The sequence below is a fragment of the Hemiscyllium ocellatum genome, chromosome 16, assembly GCF_020745735.1.
Source record: "Hemiscyllium ocellatum isolate sHemOce1 chromosome 16, sHemOce1.pat.X.cur, whole genome shotgun sequence".
Taxonomy (NCBI): Eukaryota; Metazoa; Chordata; class Chondrichthyes; order Orectolobiformes; family Hemiscylliidae; genus Hemiscyllium; species Hemiscyllium ocellatum.
In genome coordinates, this window is record NC_083416.1 from 9,513,725 (window position 1) to 9,537,724 (window position 24,000).

The 24,000-nt window shown below is 44.1% G+C and overlaps 1 protein-coding gene across 1 annotated transcript in view; it reads right to left on the minus strand.

Annotated features, from left to right (window-relative positions):
* The window catches only part of LOC132823334 (dedicator of cytokinesis protein 2-like), a 717,727-nt gene that overhangs the window by 31,613 nt on the left and 662,114 nt on the right, over window positions 1-24,000 (minus strand). The window contains exons 41-45 of the mRNA XM_060837030.1: window positions 23,727-23,868; window positions 16,560-16,641; window positions 9,385-9,469; window positions 8,813-8,899; window positions 5,439-5,615 (exon numbers count right to left, since the gene is read on the minus strand). Coding sequence (XP_060693013.1) covers window positions 5,439-5,615; window positions 8,813-8,899; window positions 9,385-9,469; window positions 16,560-16,641; window positions 23,727-23,868 — 573 coding nt within the window. The remainder of the gene's footprint in view (window positions 1-5,438; window positions 5,616-8,812; window positions 8,900-9,384; window positions 9,470-16,559; window positions 16,642-23,726; window positions 23,869-24,000) is intronic.

Genomic DNA, 24,000 nt, shown 5'->3' on the forward strand with positions numbered 1-24,000 from the left:
TGATTCTGTGCTGGTGTATAATCCCACACTGACACAGCACTGGTGTGTAATCCCACATGGATACTGTGCTGGTGTATAATCCCACACTGATACAGCGCTGGTCGATAATCCCACACTGATACAGTGCTGGTGTACAATCCCGCACTGATACTGTGCTGGTGAGTAATCCCACACTGATACTGTGCTGGTGAATAATCACACACTGATACAGTGCTGGTGTATAATCCCACACAGATACAGTGCTGGTGTATAATCCCACACTGATTAAGTGCTGGTGTATAATCCCACACTTATACAGTGCTGGTGTATAATCCAACACTGATTCAATGCTGTGTATAATCGCACATAGATACAGTGCTGTTGTATAATCCCACACTGATACAGTGCTAGTGTATAATCCCACACTGATACTGTACTGGTGTGTAATCCCACACTGATACAGTGCTGGTGTATAATCCCACACTGATAGAGTGCTGCTGTATAATCCAACACTGATACAGTGCTGGTGTATAATCTCACACTGATACAGTGCTGGTGTATAATCCCACACTGATACAGTGCGGTGTATAATCCCACACTGATACTGTGCTGGTGTGTAATCACACTCTGATTCTGTGCTGGTGTATAATCCCACACTGACACAGCACTGGTGTGTAATCCCACATGGATACTGTGCTGGTGTATAATCCCACACTGATACAGTGCTGGTGTAATATCCCACTCTGATATTGTGCTGGTGTATAATCCCACACTGATACAGTGCTGGTGTATAATCCCACACTGATATTGTGCTGGTGTTTAATCCCACACCGATATTGTGATGGTGTATAATCTCACAGTGATACTGTGCTGGTGTATAATCCCACACTGATACAGTGCTGGTCGATAATCCCACACTGATACAGTGCTGGTGTATAATCCCGCACTAATACTGTGCTGGTGAGTAATCCCACACTGATACTGTGCTGGTGAGTAATCACACACTGATACAGTGCTGGTGTATAATCCCACACTGATTCAGTGCTGGTGTATAATCCCACACAGATACAGTGCTGGTGTATAATCCGACACTGATACAGTGCTGGAGTATAATCCCACACTGATATTGTGCTGGTGTATAATCCTGCACTGATACTGTGCTGGTGTATAATCCCACACTGATACTCTGCTGGTGTATAATCCCACATTGATACAGCACTGGTGTATAATCCCACACTGATACTGTGCTGGGTGTATAATCCCACACTGATAGAGTGCTGCTGTATAATACCACAATGATAGAGTGCTGGTGTATAATCCCACACTGATACTGTGCTGGTGTGTAATCCCACTCTGATTCTGTGCTGGTGTATAATCCCACACTGACACAGCACAAGTGTGTAATCCCACAAGGTTACTGCGCTGGTGTATAATCCCACACTGATACAGTGCTGGTGTATGATCCCACATCAATACAGTGCTGGTGTATAATCCCACTCTGATATTGTGCTGGTGTATAATCCCACACTGATACAGCGCTGGTGTATAATCCCACACTGATATTGTGATGGTGAGTAATCCCACACTGATACTGTGTTGGTGAATAATCACACACTGATACAGTGCTGGTGTATAATCCCACACTGATACAGTGTTGGTGTATAATCCCACACTGATACAGTGCTGGTGTATAATCCCACACTGATACAGTGTTGGTGTATAATCCCACACCGATATTGTGATGGTGTATAATCTCACAGTGATACCGTACTGGTGTATAATCCCACACTGATACAGCGCTGGTCTATAATCCCACATTGATACAGTGCTGGTGTATAATCCCGCACTGATACTGTGATGGTGAGTAATCCCACACTGATACTGTGCTGGTGAATAATCACACACTGATAGAGTGCTGGTGTATAGTCACACACTGATACAGTGTTGGTGTATAATCCCACACTGATACAGTGCTGGTGTATAATCCAACACTGATACAGTGTTGGTGTATAATCCCACACTGATATAGTGTTGGTGTATAATCCCACACTGATACTGTGCTGGTGTATAATCCGACACTGATACAGTGCTGGTGTATAATCCCACACTGATAGAGTGCTGCTGTATAATCCCACAATGATAGAGTGCTGGTGTATAATCCCACACTGATACTGTGCTGGTGTGTAATCCCACTCTGATTCTGTGCTGGTGTATAATCCCACACTGACACAGCACAAGTGTGTAATCCCACAAGGTTACTGCGCTGGTGTATAATCCCACACTGATACAGTGCTGGTGTATGATCCCACATCAATACAGTGCTGGTGTATAATCCCACACTGATACTGTTCTGGTGTATAATCCCACACTGATACTGTGCTGGTGTATAATCCCACACTGATACTGTGCTGGTGTGTACTCCCACACTGATACTGTGCTGGTGTATAATCCCACACTGACACAGCACTGGTGTATAATCCCACACTGATACAGTGCTGGTGTATAATCCCACACTGATACTGTGCTGGTGTGTAATCCCACACTGATACTGTGCTGGTGTATAATCCCACACCGTTACCGTTCTGGTGTATAATCCCACGCTGATACAGTGCGGATGTATAATCCCACACTGATACAGCGCTGGTGTATAATCCCACACTGATACTGTGCTGGTGTGTAATCCCACACTGATTCTGTGTTGGTGAATAATCACACACTGATACAGTGCTGGTGTATAATCCCACACTGATACTGTGCTGGTGTGTAATCCCACACTGATTCTGTGCTGGTGTATAATCCCACACTGACACAGCACGAGTGTGTAATCCCACTCGGATACAGTGCTGGTGTATAATCCCGCACTGATACAGTGCTGCTGAATAATCCCACTCGGATACAGTGCTGGTGTATAATCCCACACTGATATTGTGCTGGTGTATAATCCCACACCGTTACCGTTCTGGTGTATAATCCCACGCTGATACAGTGCGGATGTATAATCCCACACTGATACAGCGCTGGTGTATAATCCCACACTGATAGAGTGCTGCTGTATAATCCCACACTGATACTGTACTGGTGTGTAATGCCACACTGATACAGTGCTGGTGTATAATCCCACACTGATAGAGTGCTGCTGTATAATCCCACACTGATACAGTGCTGGTGTATAATCTCACACTGATACGGTGCTGGTGTATAATCCCACACTGAAACAGTACGGTGTATAATCCCACACTGATACTGTGCTGGTGTGTAATCCCACTCTGATTCTGTGCTGGTGTATAATCCCACACTGACAAATCACTGGTGTGTAATCCCACATGGATACTGTGCTGGTGTATAATCCTACACTGATACAGTGCTGGTGTATAATCCCACATTGATACAGTGTTGGTGTACAATCCCACACTGATACTGTGCTGGTGTATAATCCAACACTGATACAGTGCTTGTGTATAATCCCACACTGATACAGTGTTGGTGTATAATCCCACACTGATACTGTGCTGGTGTGTAATCCCACACTGATACTGTGCTGTTTTATAATCCCACACTGATACAGTGCTGGTGTATAATCCCACACTGATACAGTGTTCGTGTATAATACCACACTGATACCGTGTTCTTGTATAATCCCACACTGATACTGTGCTGGTGTGTAATCCCACACTGATACAGTGCTGGTGTATAATCCCACACTGATACAGTGTTGGTGTATAATCCCACACTGATACAGCGCTGGTCTATAATCCCACACTGATACCGTGCTGGTGTATAATCCCACACTGATACTGTGCTGGTGTATAATCCCACACTGACGTAGCACTGATGTATAATCCCATTCTGATACTGTGCTGGTGTATAATCCCACACTGATACAGCACTGGTGTGTAATCCCACACTGATACTGTGCTGGTGTATAATCCCACACTGACACAGCACTGGTGTGTAATCCCACACTGATACTGTGCTGGTGTATAATCCCACACTGATACTGTTCTGGTGTATAATCCCACACTGATACTGTGCTGGTGTATAATCCCACACTGATACTGTGCTGGTGTGTACTCCCACACTGATACTGTGCTGGTGTATAATCCCACACTGACACAGCACTGGTGTATAATCCCACACTGATACAGTGCTGGTGTATAATCCCACACTGATACTGTGCTGGTGTGTAATCCCACACTGATACTGTGCTGGTGTATATTCCCACATTGATACAGTGCTGGTGTATAATCCCACACTGATTCAGTGCTGGTGTATAATCCCACACTGATACAGTGCTGGTATATAATCCCACACTGACACAGTGCTAGTGTATAATCCCACACTGATACTGTGCTGGTGTATAATCCCACACTGATACAGTGCTGGTGTATAATCCCACACTGATACAGTGTGGTGTATAATCCCACACTGACACAGTGCTGGTGTATAATCCCACACTGATAATATGCTGGTGTATAATCCCACACTGATACAGTGCTAGTGTATAATCCCACATTGATACAGTGTGGTGTATAATCCCACACTGATACTGTGCTGGTGTATAATCCCACACTGATACAGTGTGGTGTATAATCCCACACTGATACAGTGCTGGTGTATAATCCCACATTGATACAGTGTGGTGTATAATCCCACACTGATACAGTGCTGGTGTATAATCCCACACTGATTCAGTGCTGGTGTATAATCCCACACTGATACAGTGCGGGTGTATAATCCCACACTGATACAGTGCTGGTGTATAATCCCACACTGATAATGTGCTGGTGTATAATCCCACACTGATACTGTGCTGGTGTGTAATCCCACACTGATTCAGTGCTGGTGTATAATCCCACACAGATGCAGTGCTGTTGTATAATCCCACACTGATAATGTGCTGGTGTATAATCCCACACTGATATTGTGCTGGTGTGTAATCCCACACTGATACAGTGCTGGTGTATATATTCACACTGATACAATGTTGGTGTATAATCCCACACTGATACAGTGCTGGTGTATAATCCCACACTGATTCAGTGCTGGTGTATAATCCCACACTGATAATGTGCTGGTCTATAATCCCACACTGATACTGTGCTGGTGTGTAATCCCACACTGATACAGTGCTGGTGTATAATCCCACACTGATACAATGTTGGTGTATAATCCCACACTGATACAGTGCTGGTGTATAATCCCACACTGATTCAGTGCTGGTGTATAATCCCACACTGATACAGTGCTGGTGTATAATCCCACACTGATACAGTTGAGCTATGGGGTGTGCTAGTTTAACCTTGAGTGCAGGAATCAAAAAACATTTTTATTGTGTCCTCTGCCTTTTTCACTTCTCACCGGTTAACCTGCCTGTCAATGGACAGTGCCAGAATTAGCTTCTGGGCTGGCTTTTGTCTCTGTTGTTGAAGGCATGATTAGGTAATCATAGTGTTCTTTACCTTCTCATATTTAGCAAATCCACCCATCACCGCCGGATCCACAATCCCGTTGAGCAACATTGAGAGAGGATTGATCGGAAGATGGTCATCGCCCTTGTATTGGCTGATCAAGGTGAGGATTTTCTCATTGGTTTTCTGCATTGTCTCAATCGCATTTTCCAGGGGGCTGATGGAGTTCTGTAATGTCACAAAGAAACAGTTGATGAGAGTTTGCTGTTTACATTAGTGAAAAGAACGATGGTGTAACGATGTTGCTCCTTTTACATGGGGATGCTGTCCTTGGTTTTTTTTTCCAGAGAGTTCATTAAAGCAGCGATTCTGAAACGTCTAGCTTCGAAGGATGTTAGGGCTTGTTTGATTCTAGATAACAGATGCTGCCTCAGGAAAAAGGCTTTCAAGTTTGAAACAAACACCTGTACAATGAATGGGGAGTGGTCAGTTCTCCCAGCTCAGCTTGTCTCTGGTTTGACAAAAGTGAGGACTGCAGATGCTGGAAATCAGAGTCCAGATTAGAGTGATGCTGGAAACGCACAGCAGGTCAGGCAGCATCCGAGGAGCAGGAAAATCAAACAAGAGCCCTCCATCAGGACTGAACTTTTCTCTGGTGAGGTTTGGTTTTAAGCAGCCTGGCTATTCACTGAAAGCAGTCAGGCAGCTTTGGTGCTGCTAGTCCAAGAAACAGCTACATGGAAAAAGGTATTCCACGCTGAATCTCTCCACCATCTCTCTCTCTCTCTCTCTCTCTCTCTCTTTCTCTCCTGTAAGAGCCTGTGTTTGATTTTTGTTTTCCTTTTGTGCCAAGGGGATTGTTGCAAGTAATAGGAACAGCATCATTACACTGGGGTAAGCTGTTGGGTTTTCAGATAGGTTAACTTATTCTTTATTCTGTTCTCTTTTGCTTGTGTTTCATTCAGTCATCTTGCAAATAAACTCTGTTTTTTTTCTATATAGAGAGGCTAAGTGGTTGGACCAGCTGCATACCTCCTGGAATATCCACTTTACACCTGATTAAAACAACTAGCAAAATTAGGGTCTGGGATACTTTCTTGAAATGTTTTGAGAGGGTCAAGCCTGGTCCACAACAATGAACACAGTCAATGGGGTTAAACAATGTGGAGATGGGATGGAGGTAGCTGAGGTGAAGGATTAACCATGAGTAATGGTGAAGCAGTGTTGAGGATCCTTATGCCTAATCCTGCACTAACGTTATGTTCATATGAATCACAAGAAAAAATCATTTTTGCACCTTTTAGTTTTCAAAAGGACTGGCATACTTGCTGATCTACCACCTGCACTAATGCAACACGGATTCAGCCACTGGGATCAGGAGGGCCCCCTATTTAAAACTAAACTGAAACAAGTTAGGTTTGTTGACCATGCTAAGCTGTCCCATAATGCATCGGGATATGTAACTAGGTCGATGAGCCATGGGAACTGCAGGTGTAGTGATTGTAACAATGATGTAGACATGTTGGTGTTGGACGGGTGTGGACAAAGTTAAAAATCACACAACACCAGGTTATAGTCCAACAGGTTTATTTGGAAGCACCAGCTTTACGACCTGTTGAAGGAGCAGAGGTCTGAAAGCTAGTTGCTCCCAAATACACCTGCTGTACTATAACCTGGTATTGTGTGATTGCAATGAGGTCAGCTAGATGGATCTCATAGTATATGAGTTCCCTGATTGGGGCTGTTAACTTGGTCCAATCAGGGAGCCCTGGCTGACGGGGGTGTCAGGGGTTCTGCTCACTCTGGAAGTTGACTCTGAGCTAGTTGGGTCAGTGGCATATATATTTTACATGTAAATAAAGAATGACTTGGTGACAGGATGCCAGCCTTCATGGAGTTATTTCAGTAGGGTTAGCGAGATTGGGCTGGGTCTGGATAGGATGCTGTTTGGAGGGTCGGTGCTGGATTCGATGGGCTGAAAGGCCTCCTTCCTCACTATAGAGATTCCATGATTCGATGGTAAATTGAATGTTATTGCCTATCTGCAAGTGTGGCTCAACAGTGCCACCCACTGACCGGAGTCTCGGAGCACATACATCCCAGACAGGGCCTGCAGATGATAGTGAGGCAATCAAAGAGAGGACAAAAATGACTAGCCCTCGCCAATCTGTCACACATTCCTCTCTCTGTGATTGTACAGATAGGAGTGGCCACAACACATTGATTATAAAGTTTTGACGTTTTTGACTTCACACTGAGTTGATGGTGTTATCAGTTAAATGGAGAAAGTGAGGTCTGCAGATGCTGGAGATCAGAGCTGAAAATGTGTTGCTGGAAAAGCGCAGCAGGTCAGGCAGCATCCAAGGAGCAGGAGAGTCGACGTTTCGGGCATGAGCCCTACTTCAGGAATGAGGAAAGTGTGCCAAGCAGGCTAAGATAAAAGGTAGGGAAGAGGGACTTGGGGGAGGGGCATTGGAAATGCGGTAAGTGGAAGGAGGTTAAGGTGAGGGTGATAGGCCAGAGTGGGGGATGGGGGCGGAGAGGTCAGGAAGAAGATTGCAGGTTAGAAAGGTGTGCTGAGTTCGAGGGTTGGGACTGAGACAAGGTGGGGGGAGGGGAAATGAGGAAACTGGAGAAATCTGAGTTTCCTCCAACAAGGACGTGCAGGTTCGATGCATGGGCCATGTTGGTTTGTGAGTGGATGGGTGGGATGGTCTCTGGAGGGTTGGTTCAGATTTAATGGGCCAAATGGCCTTTATCTGCACTGTAGGGTTTCTAAGTACATTCTTGCACAGTACCCAAGGTGAGTTGCATTATTGCCCTGTAGGCGGCACGGTGGCACAGTGGTTAGCACTGCTGCCTCACAGCGCCAGAGACTCGGGTTCAATACTCAACTCAGGCGACTGACTGTGGAGTTTGCACATTCTCCCCATGTCTGTGTGGGTTTCCTCCGGGTGCTCTGGTTTCCTCCCACAGTCCAAAAATGTGCAGGTCAGGTGAATTGGCCATGCTAAATTGCCCGTAGTGATAGGTAAGGGGTAAATGTAGGGGTATAGGTGGGTTGCGTTTCGGCGGCGGGTCGGTGTGGACTTGTTGGGCTGAAGGGCCTGTTTCCACACTGTAAGTAATCTAATCTAAACTATCCCTACTCTTACATAGCAATCACCTTTCTAAAAAGGCAAACATCCCATTCCGAATTTCTTTCTTTCCCTTGATATTCTCACATTGATACAATACTGCACATTTTCTCATGGGTGTGGTCACAATGTTTTAATTCAAATAGTCTGGGTAGGCCGCTCATGTGTCATTTCTGCCTGATTTTGAGATCTCAGTTTCCAGTTGAGTGTAGAACCTTACATCAAAGGGTTGCAGGATTGAGTCCCAGAAACATGCATTAGCGTAACTCTGAGGAATATTGTACTTACAGTGGAGCTAGAAATGACTTCAAACCAACGCAGAATTCCAGGTAATTTATAAGCTGTGATAAATGTTGTCCTCTCAATCCACATTGACTACAAGATGCAAAGAAATGTATATATGAGCATCAATGAATGCTGAATTCTCAAATTATGTTCATGACTATTTTTCTTGACATCAGATGCACATATAGACTCTACCAGCAATGTTCGAACAAAGGTAAACAAACAGCAATACACCAGAGGCCATGATAGCAAAATAATCCGCGATATAATAGAGGAGGGACACCATACACTTAGGATTAAGGCTGCTTCCTTTCGGATGAGACAGATTCAAATTTGGGAGCTTTGTTTTTGTGTCACTACTGATGGCAGTAAAAATGTTTTTGAAAAATTATGAACACATGGCCTGCTGCCCCCATTAGCAAGGAAGAAATAATTTTCTCTTTCCATTTCCCAGTGTTTAATCTTCCCACTCACGTGGTTAAGAGGAGTTTCTCTTCAGTTTGAATAATTACAACAATATTGGTCCTTGCTGTTCTCTCCATTTGAGGTTAATAAAATAAATATATATATCTTACAGCAAATTCATTGTCTGGATCCACTGTTCCCTTCCGGACTGGTCTTGAGTATTGAAACTTCTGCACGTAATTTGCCCGGTAGAAACTAGGAGAATCAAAGAAATAAAATGACTTGCACAATGGTGTGTCATAGCTAGACTTGAATTTTCCTTTCTGTTAACAACGTGGTTTTGTTGTATAAATTTGTGGTCTCCATTTAACCATAGCTATATCTTGAGCTCTCACTGGAGGCTGGAATTATGCAGAGATCTAAAAAGAGAAGAGAAGCTGAGGCTTGCTGCTGAAGAAAAACCCACCCGCTGAGAAAACAGCATCAAGACAACACCGTAGGACAACGCCTTCAAGCGCAGTCACTACAGCTGAGACTGCTACTCCCATGTGGGCTTCTACAGCCACAACAGACACTGTTCTACCAACAAAGATTGAAGCAAGCCTTCCCAGGTGCAGATCCATGGTCTCACCAAACTAACAGATGCCACCACATACCACTAGTACAAGGGTAAGTCTATTGCAGGTTGACTATTCACGCTAATAACTCTTTTGTGTAGAGGTGGATATCACAAATGATGATTTCCCATCCCCTCCCCTCACCCCACCTTTTCTAATTGTAATGGGAGTATTCGGACTTTACCCATTTGCAATGCAGTTAGGTATATTTACAAAGTTGTCCTTTAACGTGGGGGTCAATACAGTGATTGGAGTTGGTGACTCCTTTAGTCTAGGGGAAATTATAGCAAACCCTCACTCATCAACCATTCAAAGAGGATTTGGTACTTTTAAAGTGGGCAGAAGAACATTATGAGTGGGGAATGGATGAATATTATGGAATCCTCTTTGTGGGAAAAGTATTCTTAGAGAGCTGAGAGGATGTCATGTTGAGGTTTTACAGGCTGTTGGTGAAGCCTTTCTGGAGCACTGTGTCCAGTTCTGGTCAGCCTGTTACAGGAACGATATTATTAAGCTGAAGAGAGTTCAGAAAAGATTTACCAGGATGTTGGGTTTGAGTTATAAGAAGAGGCTGGACAGGCTGGGACTTTTTTTCCCTGGAACATCGGAGCTTGAGGGTGACTTTATAAAGTTTATAAAATTATGAAGGGTATAGATGAGGTGAATGGCAGGTCTCTTTTCCCTAGGGTGGGGAATTTCAAGACTGGGGGGCATATTTTTAAGGTGAGAGGAGAAAGATTTCAAAAAAGACACGAGGGGCAACTTTTCTACACAGTGGTTTGTGTGTGGAATGAACTGCCAGAGGAAAGGGTGGGTGCTGGTACAGTCACAGCATTTAAAAGACATTTAGATAAGTTCATGAGTAAAAAAGTATTTTGGAGGGATATGGGCCAAGCGCAGGCAGGTGGAACCAGTATAATTTGGGATTATGGTCAGTGTGGACGAGTTGGACTGAAAGGTCTGTTTCTATACTGTTTGACTGTATGACTCTATGGCTCTCTAACATCAACAGTGAAAATTAAACAGAGTTCATAAAGGATTACTTTTTTAAAAGACTTAAGCCAGGACTGGGCTTTGCAGACTGAGTATCATCTCATTCACTGATGTCATATCATTACTCCGAAGGGATCGAGGGTCAGGAGATGCACAGAACAGGAAGGAGGTGACTTTGAATTTTATTAATTTATCCATTTTTTAAAATTACCAATTTGAAAGTCAGAAGCCATGGCAAAATGTGATAAGATCAGAATGGAATAGTCACGATCATGAAACCGCACAATGAAAAATTACATTATGGCGAGCTTCTACTTCTCCCTGAAGTTTAATCACAATTGTAATTCAGAGCTCCAATTTGGTGTTCATATTTGCAATTATGGAGTCACTGTTTCGAATTCAGCTGAGATGGTAATGTTACTGTTCAGCTGCATAGAAAATACTCCATGGCTGTGATAAATATAGGAGTTAAACAACAGAGCATGGACATCACTGTCATTCATTCACAGAATGAGGGTGTTGTTGGCAGCATTTATTGCCCATCCCAGAGGGCAGAGAAGATTCACCCACATTGCTGTGGGTCTGGAATCACATGTCGGCCAGACCAAGTAAGGATAGCAGTTTCCTTCCCTAAAGGGCATTAGTAAAGCAGATTGCTTTTTTTCCCCCACAAATTTAAGTGCCACCCTGTGCCATGGCAGGATTCAAATCTGGGTCCACAGGACATTAGGAGAAAGTGAGGACTGCAGATGCTGGAGATCAGAGTCGAGAGTGTGGTGCTGGAAAAGCACAGCAGGTCAGGCAGCATCCGAGGAGCAAGAGAATTGATGTTTTGGGCATGAGCCCTTCATCAGGAATCTAACCCTAGAATCCCCAGAACATTACCTTGGTCTCTGGATTAACAGGCCAGTGATCTGATCATTAGACCATCGCCTCCTCGTCATAAGGAAGAGCCTAAATAGCAGTGGAGCAGGACAAGCATAACATGAACCTGTTGAATATTAATGGTATTGTCACATGAGATGCTTTTTTAGTTTGGACCCACTGCATTAGTTTTCACCAACTGTTATTACAATGGGGCAGTGAGCCCATATCAATAATATGTATCTCTGATTTTGTGGGCACTTGAGGAGAGGTAGGGACAGGATAGACTGTTCAATAGGCTACTGCCACTACCAGACATATATTCCCCTTCCCTGCCCTGTCTGCCTTCTGCAGGGACCAGTTCCTCCAGAACACCCTGTCCGTCCTTCCTTCACTCCCGACACCCCCCTACAATCACTCGGCACCTTCCCCTGCAACCGCCGAAGGTGTAACCCATGCCCATTCCCCTCCTCAGTCTCCAAGGGCCCAAACACACCTTCCAGGTGAAGCAGCACTTTACCTGCACTTCCCACAACGTACCCCATAGCATTCGCTGCTCACAATGTGGTCTCCTTGAGATTAGGAAAGCAAAGCATAGACTGGGTGATCGCGTTGCAGAACACTTACATTCTGCCAACAAATCAGACCCTGCGCTTCCAGTTGCCTACCACTTCAACATACTACCCTGTTCCCTGTCCTTTGTCTGTCTAAGATTTCTGTCTGAGGTTTGCTGCAGTGCTCCAGTGAAGATCAGCACAAGCTGGAAGGGAGCCTGCAGCCCTGTGGACTCAATATCGAGTTCAATATTTTTAGGGCCTGAACTCCCCCATGTCCTAGCCCCCTACCACACACACCATCCCTTGTTATCATATAGTCTGTCATTACACACTACCTATTGTTAGCCACTAACAGTCTCCATTAACAGCCATTCAGCCTCCCAGCCAGACTGTAATCCACTCCTTTGTCTGTCCAATTGTTCTTTTCTCTCTTTGTGCTCTATCCTCACCTATCCTTTACTACTTACCCCTCCCTCACCCTACCTTCTGCAAATAAACCACAATTTTCCTCGCTACCATCAGTTCTGAGGAAGGGTCACTGTACCCAAAACTCTAACTCTGATTTCTCTCCACAGATGCTGCCAGACCTACTGAACTTTTCCAGCGAGTTCAGTGTTTGCTTCTGATTTACAGCATCTGCAGTTCTTTCAGTTTCCCAAGAAGGTTAGGGTGGATTGGCCATGCTGAATTGCCCATAGTGTGCAGGCTAGGTGGGTTAGCCTTGGGAAATGCTGGATTACAGGGATGGGACGGCTCTGGGTGGCACGCTTTTTGGAGGGTCGGTATGGATAAAATGGGCTGAATGGCCTGCTTCCACACTGGAGGAATTCTCAGTGCAGTGTTTGGACTGTCAAGCTCTTTCCATTATTTGAAGTATTTTAAATAATTCTACATCATTTAAAATTGTGACACAGCCACTTGCATACTAAACTGTGCAATACAGACACAACACTCGAGTGTTCCTTGTTTGATGTCAAATACCTACAGTTCTAACAAACATATTACATGACGCGGAGGAACGTGATGAAGGAGCATCAGAACACCAGGTTCCAGAACTATAACCTGGTGCTGTGTGAAACATATTGCAGAGTGGACACAAGGTGGCAGTGGAGGTTCAGCAGTTCAAACAATTTCTTGGTGAAAGGGTGTCTGAACAATGTAAGAAAGGGCTCCGCACAAAATGTTAAGCTGTGTCTGTTTCAACAGGGCCTGACAGCAAAAAGCCTGCCTGGATTGTAAATCAAGTACAGAAGCCCCACACAGGAAGTCGGCCTTCCACAGAAAGAGACAAAAAATCTCTGCTTGGGTCACAATGTGGTCTCCTCGACATTAGGAAAGCGAACGAGGTAAAAACAATGACTGCAGATACTGGAAACCAGATCCTGGATCAGTGGTGCTGGAAGAGCACAGCAGTTCAGGCAGCATCCCAAGTGCAGCGAAATCGACGTTTCGGGCAAAAGCCCTTCAGCTGCTGAAATCCAAGGTCGACAAGCAGGAGACTGGAAGAACACAGTGAGCCAGGCAGCGTCAGGAGGTGGGAGTCGCCAGTGTACAGCTGAAAAAGCACATCCGAGGAGCAGGAGATTCAATATCTCGAGCATAAGCCCTTTGACCTGATGAAGAGCTTATGCTCGAAACGTCAATTCTCCAGCTCCTCGGATGCTGCCTGACCGGCTGTGCTTTTCCAGCGCCACACTCTCGACTCTGATCTCCAACATCTGCGGTCCTCACTTTCGCCTAGCTCCTGGAAGTGAGAAGTCAACGCTTCCACAGAAGAGGGAAAGTGATATTATGGCTAGATAATGAATCCAGAGACCCAGGTGAAGTTCGGAGGACATGGGTCCAAGTATTGGCGTGGCAAATGGTGGAATTTGAATTCAATAAAAATCTGTAATTCAGATTCTAACGATGACAGTGAAGATGTGGAGGTGCCGGTGTTGGACTGGGGTGGACAAAGTTAAAACTCACACAACACCAGGTTATAGTCCAACAGGTTTATTTGGAAGTTCGAGCTTTCAGTGTGCTGTTCTTTCATCAGATAACGAGTGAGGCAGGATATTGTTTTAATTGCATGGCACTGTGATCTTTTACTAAACATTCTGTGTCTTATGATCCTGCCCCACTAGCTATCTGATGAAGGAGCAGCACTCTGAAAGCTAATACTTCCAAATAAATCTGTTGGACTGTAACCTGGGGTTGTGTGATGACTGTGAAAACATTGTGAAGGGAAAAACTCATCTGGTTCAAAATGTCCATCAGGGGAGGAAGCCATTGTCCTCACTGGTCTGGCCTGGAAGGGACTCCAGACCCACTGCGATGTGGTTGATTCTTAACTGCCCTCTGGGCAATTAGGGATGGGCAACAAATGCTGGTCTATCCAACAATGCCCACATCCCATGAATGAATAAAAAACAAAAACCACTGAATAGATTTAACACCCTCTTTCATTACACTAATAAACCAGCTTTGTAGAATACTTGTGGAAGCAAGCCATTCAGCCCATTGAGTCCATGCCAACCCCCGAAGGGCATCCCAACCCCATAATCCCACATTTCTTATGGCTAATCCACATAGCCAGCACATCTCTGGACTCTGTGGGCAATTTAGCATGGCCAATCCATCTAACCTGCATATCTTTGGACAATGGGAGGAAACCTGATCAAGAATATATAGACACGAGGAGAAGGTGCAAACACCACACAGACTGTCACCTGAGAGTGGAATTGAACCTGGGCCCCTGGTGCAGCGAGGCAGCAGTGCTGAACACAGCTACTGTGCCACCCTCCAGCCTGCTCCAGAGCCATGAGAGAATCAACTAAATGCAGTACAGGGCATCGCTTCGAATAATGGCCAAGTCGAGGTTGGTGTGTTCCTAAAGTATAGCAGTTTTTGATCGGTCTTCCAGGCAATGTGAGACTGGCAAGCTAACTATTCACTGAAAGCAAAATACAACATTCTTATAGAATACTTCATGAAGACAGAAGGACCCCAAGTACTTTTGAAGTGGAGCTGTTGGATAAATGGTGCCAAATCTACACACAGCAACGAGCAGTAATGGAATAAATTACTAAATCATCTGATTTCCATGCATTTTGGAGGAAAACTACTGGCCAAACAAACTGGTGATATCTCCTGGATTTCTTCCAAATGGTGCATCTTTATATCCATCGTAGAAGACAGAGAGTGTTTTACTTTAAGGTTAATTTGAAAGGCATCAAAATACCCAACAAAATTCTGTTACCATTTGGAATGAACGACTGCAATAGTGTTGTTAGTTCTCTACCTAAGTGTCCATGTCATGGTATCACAGGCCACAGTCAAAACTAGCTCATAGGCTCTGGTGTTCCCTCTTACAAAAGTGTGAGTGTTGGACAATGAAAAATTGTCTCTTCATCAGTAAATAGCCCACATCCGACAAAAAGCCCAGCTACCTGCTGAATACTTTACCCTATTGAGGATGTCAAACCCAACATTATAGCTGCCTTTATTTAATGGATAAGGCCTTTATTCTTTACCCACTGTATGAATGCACTCCATCTTGGTGGCTCAGTGGTTAGCACTGCTGTCTCACAGCAGCAGGGACCCAGGGCTGATTCCAGCCTTGGGTGACTGTCTGTGTGGAGTTTGCACATTCTCTCCATGTCTGCGTGGGTTTCCTCTGGGTGCTCTGGTTTCCTCCCACAGTCCACAGATGTGCAGGTCGGGTGAATTGGCCATTCTAAATTGCCCATAGTGTTAGATGTATTAGTCAGAGGGAAATTGGTCTGGGTGGGTTATTCTTCAAAGGGTTGGTGTGGACTGGTTGGGTGGGAAGGGTCTGTTTCCATACAATAGGAAATCTATGAAATCGACCAGTTTCGGAAAGTAATCAAGGCCGTTTCTGATGCCATTGGTGTCTGAGGTTCACATGTGGAGGTGATCTTATCGCAAGTGGGCAATAACACTCTGTGTCTGCATTCAACTGATTCCATTTTTCTCTTCTCACTGGCAGTAAGAAGATACAAGGGCGATAACTGAACGGCAACTCTAGTTCAAACGCACGATTGAAAATGTCAGAAACATCAGAGAGGTGTTGATCAGTTAGTCTGCCAAGGTTGTGTCACAAGCAGTGGGACAATGGTCAAGACAGGACGTATGGTCAAAACTAATGAACCAAGTCACAAACCCATTTCGAGATTCTGTGAGGACCGATATAAACCAAAATCAGCATCTTTCAATCCAAATGAACGGCAGCTAAACAGGCTGGTGATCAGTGAGACCACAAGCAGCTCATTTACCTTATCAGGGGCAGCACAGTACTGGGATCAAACTTACTTTATGACTTGGTCTGGCACGGGCTTGTCCTTGAAACGGGATGGTTCTTCCAGGACTGGCTGGACAGTGAAACATTGAATGACTGTTCAGAAGTTAAGGATCTTCAAAGTAGTATGTAAGCTGCTGCAATTTCAAGAGCAGGTTAGACACTGAGGAATCAGCTGTAAATAACTTACTTCCTGATTCCCCAATGACTCCTGATTATCGCCTACAAGGCACAACTCAGGACAGTGACGGAATATTTCCCATTTGTCTGATGAGTACAGGACCAAGAGGCTTGACGCCAACTAGGGCAAAGCAAATTGTTTGGTTGACATCCCATCCACCACCTTAAGCATTTACTCTCTCCACCACCGGCACACATTCACAGTGGTATGTACTGTACATCGGATGCACTGTAGCAACTTACCAAACCTCCACATCAGCAGCATCTTCCAAACCCATCACCTTCATGATTCATTAGAACAAGGGCAATAGGGCATCTGAACATCATGCTTGTATGTCCCCTTCCAAGTCATGTAACACCCTGAGTTGGGATATATTCCTGCTTCTTCACTGATAATGACCAAAATTCTGGAACTCCCTTCCTCACAATGCTGTAGTGTACCCACTCTAAATGAACTGCAGCAGATAAAGAAGGTGACACACTTACCGCTTCTCAAAGGATGGGCATCAGAATGCTGACCTTTCCCCCAATAGCCTCATCCTGAGAATCAATAAAGGAAAGGCATTTCTAATCATTTCTGCTGTGGAGATTGGGAGTAGCACAGTGGTTGTGATGGAGCCTATAGTCCAGCTGTATAATTTAGAGCTCCAGTTGATGTTTTCAACACTCTCTTAGATCAAGTTTGCAATAATACTTTGCCCAATCTACAAGCATATTCTGACTCTTCTCAGGAGATAGATTTGCTACCTCTCGGCTCAAGCTGCTCTCTATGAGGTCACCCCTCAACCTCCTACGGTTCAGTGAAAAAGGTCCCAGTCTGTTAGCCTCTCCTTACAACTCAAACTCTCCATTCCCAGCAACATCCTGGTAAATCTTTTCTGAACCCTCTCCAGCTTAATAATATCTTTCCCATAAGAGGCTGACCAAAATTCGACACAATCTTCCAGAAGAGGCTTTACCAACACTGCACCGCTAATGACTCTAAAACAACGTGTGTGTGTGTGTGTGTGATTGAGTGATTGGAAGGGCAGGGGAGGGGGTCATGTAGCTCATATGCTTGATACCTCTACTCTAGTCACAGCAGGACACTACCTTGAGACAATGGAAATGATTGAAAGAGGTACAACACCCTGCCAACCTGTAGGACTGACCAAAATGGAGAAAGTTCATCGGCAAAGGAACTGGACGGATCTTCAGACTTCATCAGGAACATACGGAGACAAAGCTGAGGTGTCAGAGAGAAGGGACAGGTCTCCAAACAACCCATCCATCCAATGCTTCAAGTACCATCTGCCCTACATGTGGCAGGGTCTGCAGGTCAAGTGTTTGATTTATCAGACATCTCAGAATCTGAGGTGGAGGTAAACCCTCCTGATTGTCAGGCATGCCTAGGAAGGACAACTCAGAACCCAGCTCACCTCTGATGAAACCCTCCAAAATGTTGCCATGCTCTAGACTTCAACCAGTTTGTAGCCATTCTCAGGACTGACTTGAATGGACATAGCTTCAGCTTAATTAATAGCTGCCTGTGTTGAACTTTTGTCAAGAAGATTTTTAGAATTTGCAAACCTTCTCAAGCTTACCATAGTCCACTTGGGTTTCATTTCTTCACAGAAGTTGAGGAGGGTGGTTAGACAGAATGTTCATTTTCCTAATCAGTGTTGACCATTGTCAACTGGACAATTTGTGGACAGGTTTACTTGCTATAGACAGCTGTATGAAATGTCCAGCATCTGTGAAGACAAATCAGAGTTAACGCTTTGGGTCCAGTGATCCTTCCTCCAGACCTGAAATGTTAGCTCTAATTTCTCTTCACAGATACTGCCAGTCCTGCTGAGCTTTTCCAGCAGCTTCGGTTTTTGTTTCTGATTTACAGCATCTGCAGTTCTTTCGGTTTTTATATGAAATGTCAGTTATTTTAAAATGCAGATAATTAACCTCGTTCTGATAGTGTGGTACTTCCTCAGCGTTTAATAACTCCATAATGGTGAGTTATTACTTTAAAATTCTCACCCTCAGTGTGTCTCAGCACTCTGTAATCTTTCTTGGTAATTTGTTTATATTGAGTCTATTTAGCCAGGAACTTCTGACTTTTTTATTCACTCATTGCACAGGGATGTCATTGGCTGGGTCAGCATTTAATGCCTGTCCCTAGTTGCTCTTGAGAAGGTGATGGTGAGCTGCCTTGAACTACTGCAGTCCATTTTGTGCAAATAGACTGATTATGCCATTGGGGAGAGAATTCCAGGATTTTGACCTAGTGGCACTGAGGGAACAGCGATATTTTTCCAAGTCAGAATGGGGACTGGCTTGGAGGGGAACCTGCAGGTGGTGGATTTCCCACATATCTGCTGCCCTTGTCCTTCTAGATTACAAAGGCCGTGGATTTTCAAAGTGCTGTTTAAGGATCTTTGGTGAATTTCTGCAGCATATCTTGTTGATGATACACACTGTTGCCTCTGAGCTGCGGTAGTGGAGGGAGTGGATGATTGTTCACTGAAAACAACAGGATTGAACATATGTTTTATGTGTTTTGTGCGGAATTTGGCTCATGAGTTTCTGAGATAATTATTGAATATGATCTTAACAGTGTGTTTTATCCTGAAGCGCACTGCTCAACTGCAGATGTCTAAAATTCCAGTTCTCCCTCCAACTGACCCCACATACTTTACACATATGACTTTCCAATGGGCATCCTGGATGGTACTTGGAATTATCAATAAGGATCATCTTCTGAACATCTGACACTGTTCTCTTTGGAGAGTCATTCGCAAACATTAAGCACTGGATTCCATTTCCAAAAGAGTTAGAATTGAAAAGCAAAGAAGTATTTTTGAATCGCATATCGAGCTTTGGTTAGATGAGACTTAGAGTACTGTGCACAAAACTGATTTCCACTTTGTAGAAGTGATACAGAGGTACGAAAGAAGGTGCAGAATAGATTTACATGATGGTACCAGACCTGAGCAAGCATTGCCCAGGCTGGGACTCCTTAAACGGTTAAGCAATGACCTGGTTGAGACCGTAAGGCGATGGAAGTGTTCGATAGAAAAGACATAGGGAAAAATGTTTCCACTTGTGATGAAAACCCAGGTTGTGAAAGAGTCATGAACACAAGATAATCCTGAATACAACAAATAAAGAAATCAGGAGAAACTCCGGAATCCAGAGAGTTATGAAAATAAGGAACTCATTGTGGCAAGAAGTGGTTGAGGCAAATAGTCTGTAATAAGAAGCTAGATAAATGCTAGAGGAAGGACTGAGTATGCTAACAGGGTTTAGATGAAGAGGACTGGGAAGAGAATTAACTGAGCATAAGCATGTTTTTGGGTATTTGCACTGTATTCTGTTTTGCCTATGTGAATGTTCAGGGGACATCACTGTGTTGAGAATTACCACTGTTTGTTTTTCGACCATATTGTTTCCTTCCCCTCCTCTGTGGAAGTACAAGGGAAATCATAGACTTTGCTTGATGTCAGCTACTCAGGATAGCCCTACTAGGAAAGTGGAGCTAAATAGCAAACTGGACCTGCCTCGTCAAACTACACAGTCAGTGCCAATAAACCACTCACCCAGACCATTATTATTGCAGAGTTCCCCGAAACAGTACAGCTCTTCCAAGTCATTAAACAGCTTGGTTACTGCACAGCTCCTTACAACTAACTGGAATTTAATGGCCACTAAAACCACTGACCTCTTCTACATGAAAACCACTGTGGAAGAGAAAGTGAGGACTGCAGATGCTGGAGATCAGAGTCAAAGAGTGTGATGCTGGAAAAGCACAACAGGTCAGGCAGCATCCCTAGAGCAGGAGTTAAAAAGTTTCAAGCATAAACTCTTCATCAGGGATGATGAAGGGCTGATGCTCGAAACATCGACTCTCCTGCTGTAGGGATGCTGCATGAGTAACACTGTGACAAGTTATTGAACAAATTGTGAGGACAAAGGCTTATTTTCTCCTGCCCTGTGTGTTGCAGCCTCCCTCACATTCTACCTCAATTATCTGTACCTCACAACATCAAACAGTCCCTTGGCTTATGGTCATGATGTGGGTTATAACACTGGGTTATAGTCCAACAGGTTTATTTGGAAGTACTAGCTTTTGGAGCGCTGCTCCTTCATCAGGTGGTTGTGGAACAGGACCATAAGACACAGAATTCTGTTTCACAACCACCTGATGAAGGAGCAGCACCTTGAAAGCCAATGCTTCCAAATAAACCTGTTGGACTATAACCTGGTGTTCTGTGTTTTTTTTTAACTTTGGCTTAGGAGAAAGTGAGGACTGCAGATGCTGGAGATCAGAGCTGAAAATGTGTTGCTGGAAAAGCACAGCAGGTCAGGCAGCATCCAAGGAACAGGAGAATCGATGTTTCGTGCATTCCTGAAGAAGGGCACATGCCTGAAACGTCGATTCTCCTGTTCCTTGGATGCTGCCTGACCTGCTACGCTTTTCCAGCAACACATTTTCAGCTTATGCTGCTTACTCCAAAATATGTGAGTGTGACACACAGTTCTGTACCTGCCATCTCTCACACCATTGAAGGGATAATTTCAATCATCTCCATTGTTGGGAAATGACCAAGGGCAGCGACCCCATTGCAAGCGAAAATAGACTATAAAACTAAGAGGTCTGCCTCATTAGGCTCTGAGCCCATTCACTTCCCGTGCGGCAGCTGGGATTTTCCGATATCCCGATAGCATTCCCTTTCCCAAGTTAACCCGCATGGGAGGATAGTTCGGTTTAATATTCCCTCTTCACCAGGATGGGGAGCAAAAGGTTGTTGTGTTGATTTACATATCCATGTGAAATGCTGTGGACTGTCACATTGAATTTTACACAGAATCGGAAGCAGAGGAATGAGGACATTGAATACAAGCAGCCCGTGCTGTTGTTTATATTCCTCCTTAGCTTTCCAACACTTTAAATATTTCTTCCCACATGCAACGTCTGCTCCCTCCTTCCCCCAACCATATTACGCTGCTAGTTTCTTTCTCAGATGTCCATCAAGTTCACCCTTAAATGCATTCAAGGTGCCAATTTCAACTGCTCCAATTTCTCTGTGTAATTTTGTTTTGATATATTAGTGGATATCTTATATGCTTGCTCAGAGTGACTCACAAGTTATAGTTTACTGTGAATGCCAATAGTTGTGTTCCTACTTATGCACTGGCAGTAATCAGTGAGTTAATAATATCCCAGGATTTGAAATAGGACTTTCTAATCTGAATGATATCATGGCTATTAGACATATAGTCATAGAGATGTACAGCACAGAATCAGACTCTTCAGTCCAACTCATCCAGGCCGACCAGATATCCCAACCTAATCTATTCCCATTTGCCAGCACTTGGCCCATATCTCTCCAAACCCTTCCTATTCATATACCCATCCGGATGCCTTTTAAATGCTGTAATTGCACCAGCCTCCACCACTTCCTCTGGCAGCTCATTCCATACATGTGCCACCCTCTGTGTGAAAATGTTGCCCCTTAGGTCCCTTCTATATCTTTCCCGTCTCACCCTAAACCTAGTTCTGGATTACAATCTTATTGAGTGGAACATGCTGTATGCAGACAAATTGAATATTAATACAAATTCTTCAAGTTTCAGGTTGAAATGTTTTTGAACATTTTCCACAAAAGCTATGAATAAAGTATATTTTTGCAAAACACACCTTCCTGGTCTGAATTAAGTTTTTAGCACGTAAGGCAAATCATATACCCGCACTGTTCCTCAGTTTATTTGCTGAATGAACACAGATCTCCACCTCAGCATAGAATTCTGCTCACAGGAGGGCTATCAAACAGAGAAGGTCGTACGTCTAATACTGAGCTCTGAGTATTTTTTGCTTGTTGAAAGGGAACCACTTAGAAAATGGCAATATTACTTACCTGGTGGTTGTCTTATTTCTGCAATGCTGGGCTTTTTATTTCTCTATTGTTTTAAGATATTGTAACTGAAGAAGCTGTTCCTGGGTGTCATTGTACCTAAGAAATAAGTGGCAACTTATAAACTTTTCACTGTACTCATTTGAGTACCTGAGACAATAAAGTTAATTTTATTCTATCCTAGGGTAAAAAATGAGGTCTGCAGATGCTGGAGATCACAGCTGAAAATGTGTTGCTGGTTAAAGCACAGCAGGTTAGGCAGCATCCAAGGAACAGGAAATTCGACATTTCGGGCATAAGCCCTTCCTAATGAAGGGCTTATGCTCGAAATGTCGAATTTCCTGTTCCTTGGATGCTGCTAACCTGCTGTGCTTTAACCAGCAACACATTTTCAGCTTTATTCTATCCTATCCTAGCTTACTCTGTTCTATTCTACCCCATCCTAACCTATTCTATTATATTCTATTCCATTCTATACTAGCCTAGCCTATCCTAGCCTATCCTATCCGAACCTTTTCTATTTGATTCTATTCTATCCTATTCTAGGGCAGCACAGTGGCTCAGTGATTAGCATGGCTTCCTCACCGCATTAAGGAACCAGGTTTGATTCCAGCCTCGGACCATTGTGTGGAGTTTGCACATCCTCCTGTGTCTGTGTGGGAGTGCTCCCTTTTCTTTCCACAGTTGAAAGACGTGTAGGTTAGGTGAATTAGCCTTGCTAAATTGCCCATAGTGTTCAGGGATGTGTAAGGTTAGGTGCTTTAGTCAGGGGTAAATATAGGGTAGGGGAATGGGCCTGGGTGGGTGAGTTACTCTTTGGAGGGTCAGTGTGGACTTGCTGGGCCAAGTGGCCTGTTTCCACACTGTAGAGATTCTACTCTATTCTATGTCTCCTTATGAGATTTTTATCAGGTGCACCCTTTGGGGAAGGCTTTTTAGCTCTGTGTTTTGGTTCACAAAGTATATTGTAATATCGAACAACTACATTAACACTGATGGGGCGAACAGGTAACACAAACCTCTTGCCATGAAAATGCCCAATACTTGGTAAAGATTGGATCGGAACCTTCCCTCCGATGCAACCTATGTCATTATCCACACAGCAAAGGATACATTGTCCTGGGGAGTTTTTGATGGTGCTTGAAGGGGGTGATGTTGTGTTCATTCTCTCTGCGTTTGGAAACTCAGTCATCAGCTGTCCTTGAAAATCCTCTCTCCGCTCATATTCCTTGCCCCGGTAGATGAACACCTTGTTCTGTTATTGAAGATAAAAAGAGACATATCCTTGAGCTATCTTTTTGCTGGTTAGTTTTGGTCAGTTTTAGTCCCGTTCCTTCTAGGCAGCAGAACAACTCCCTAGTCCAGTATTAATTAGCACCACGTTAGT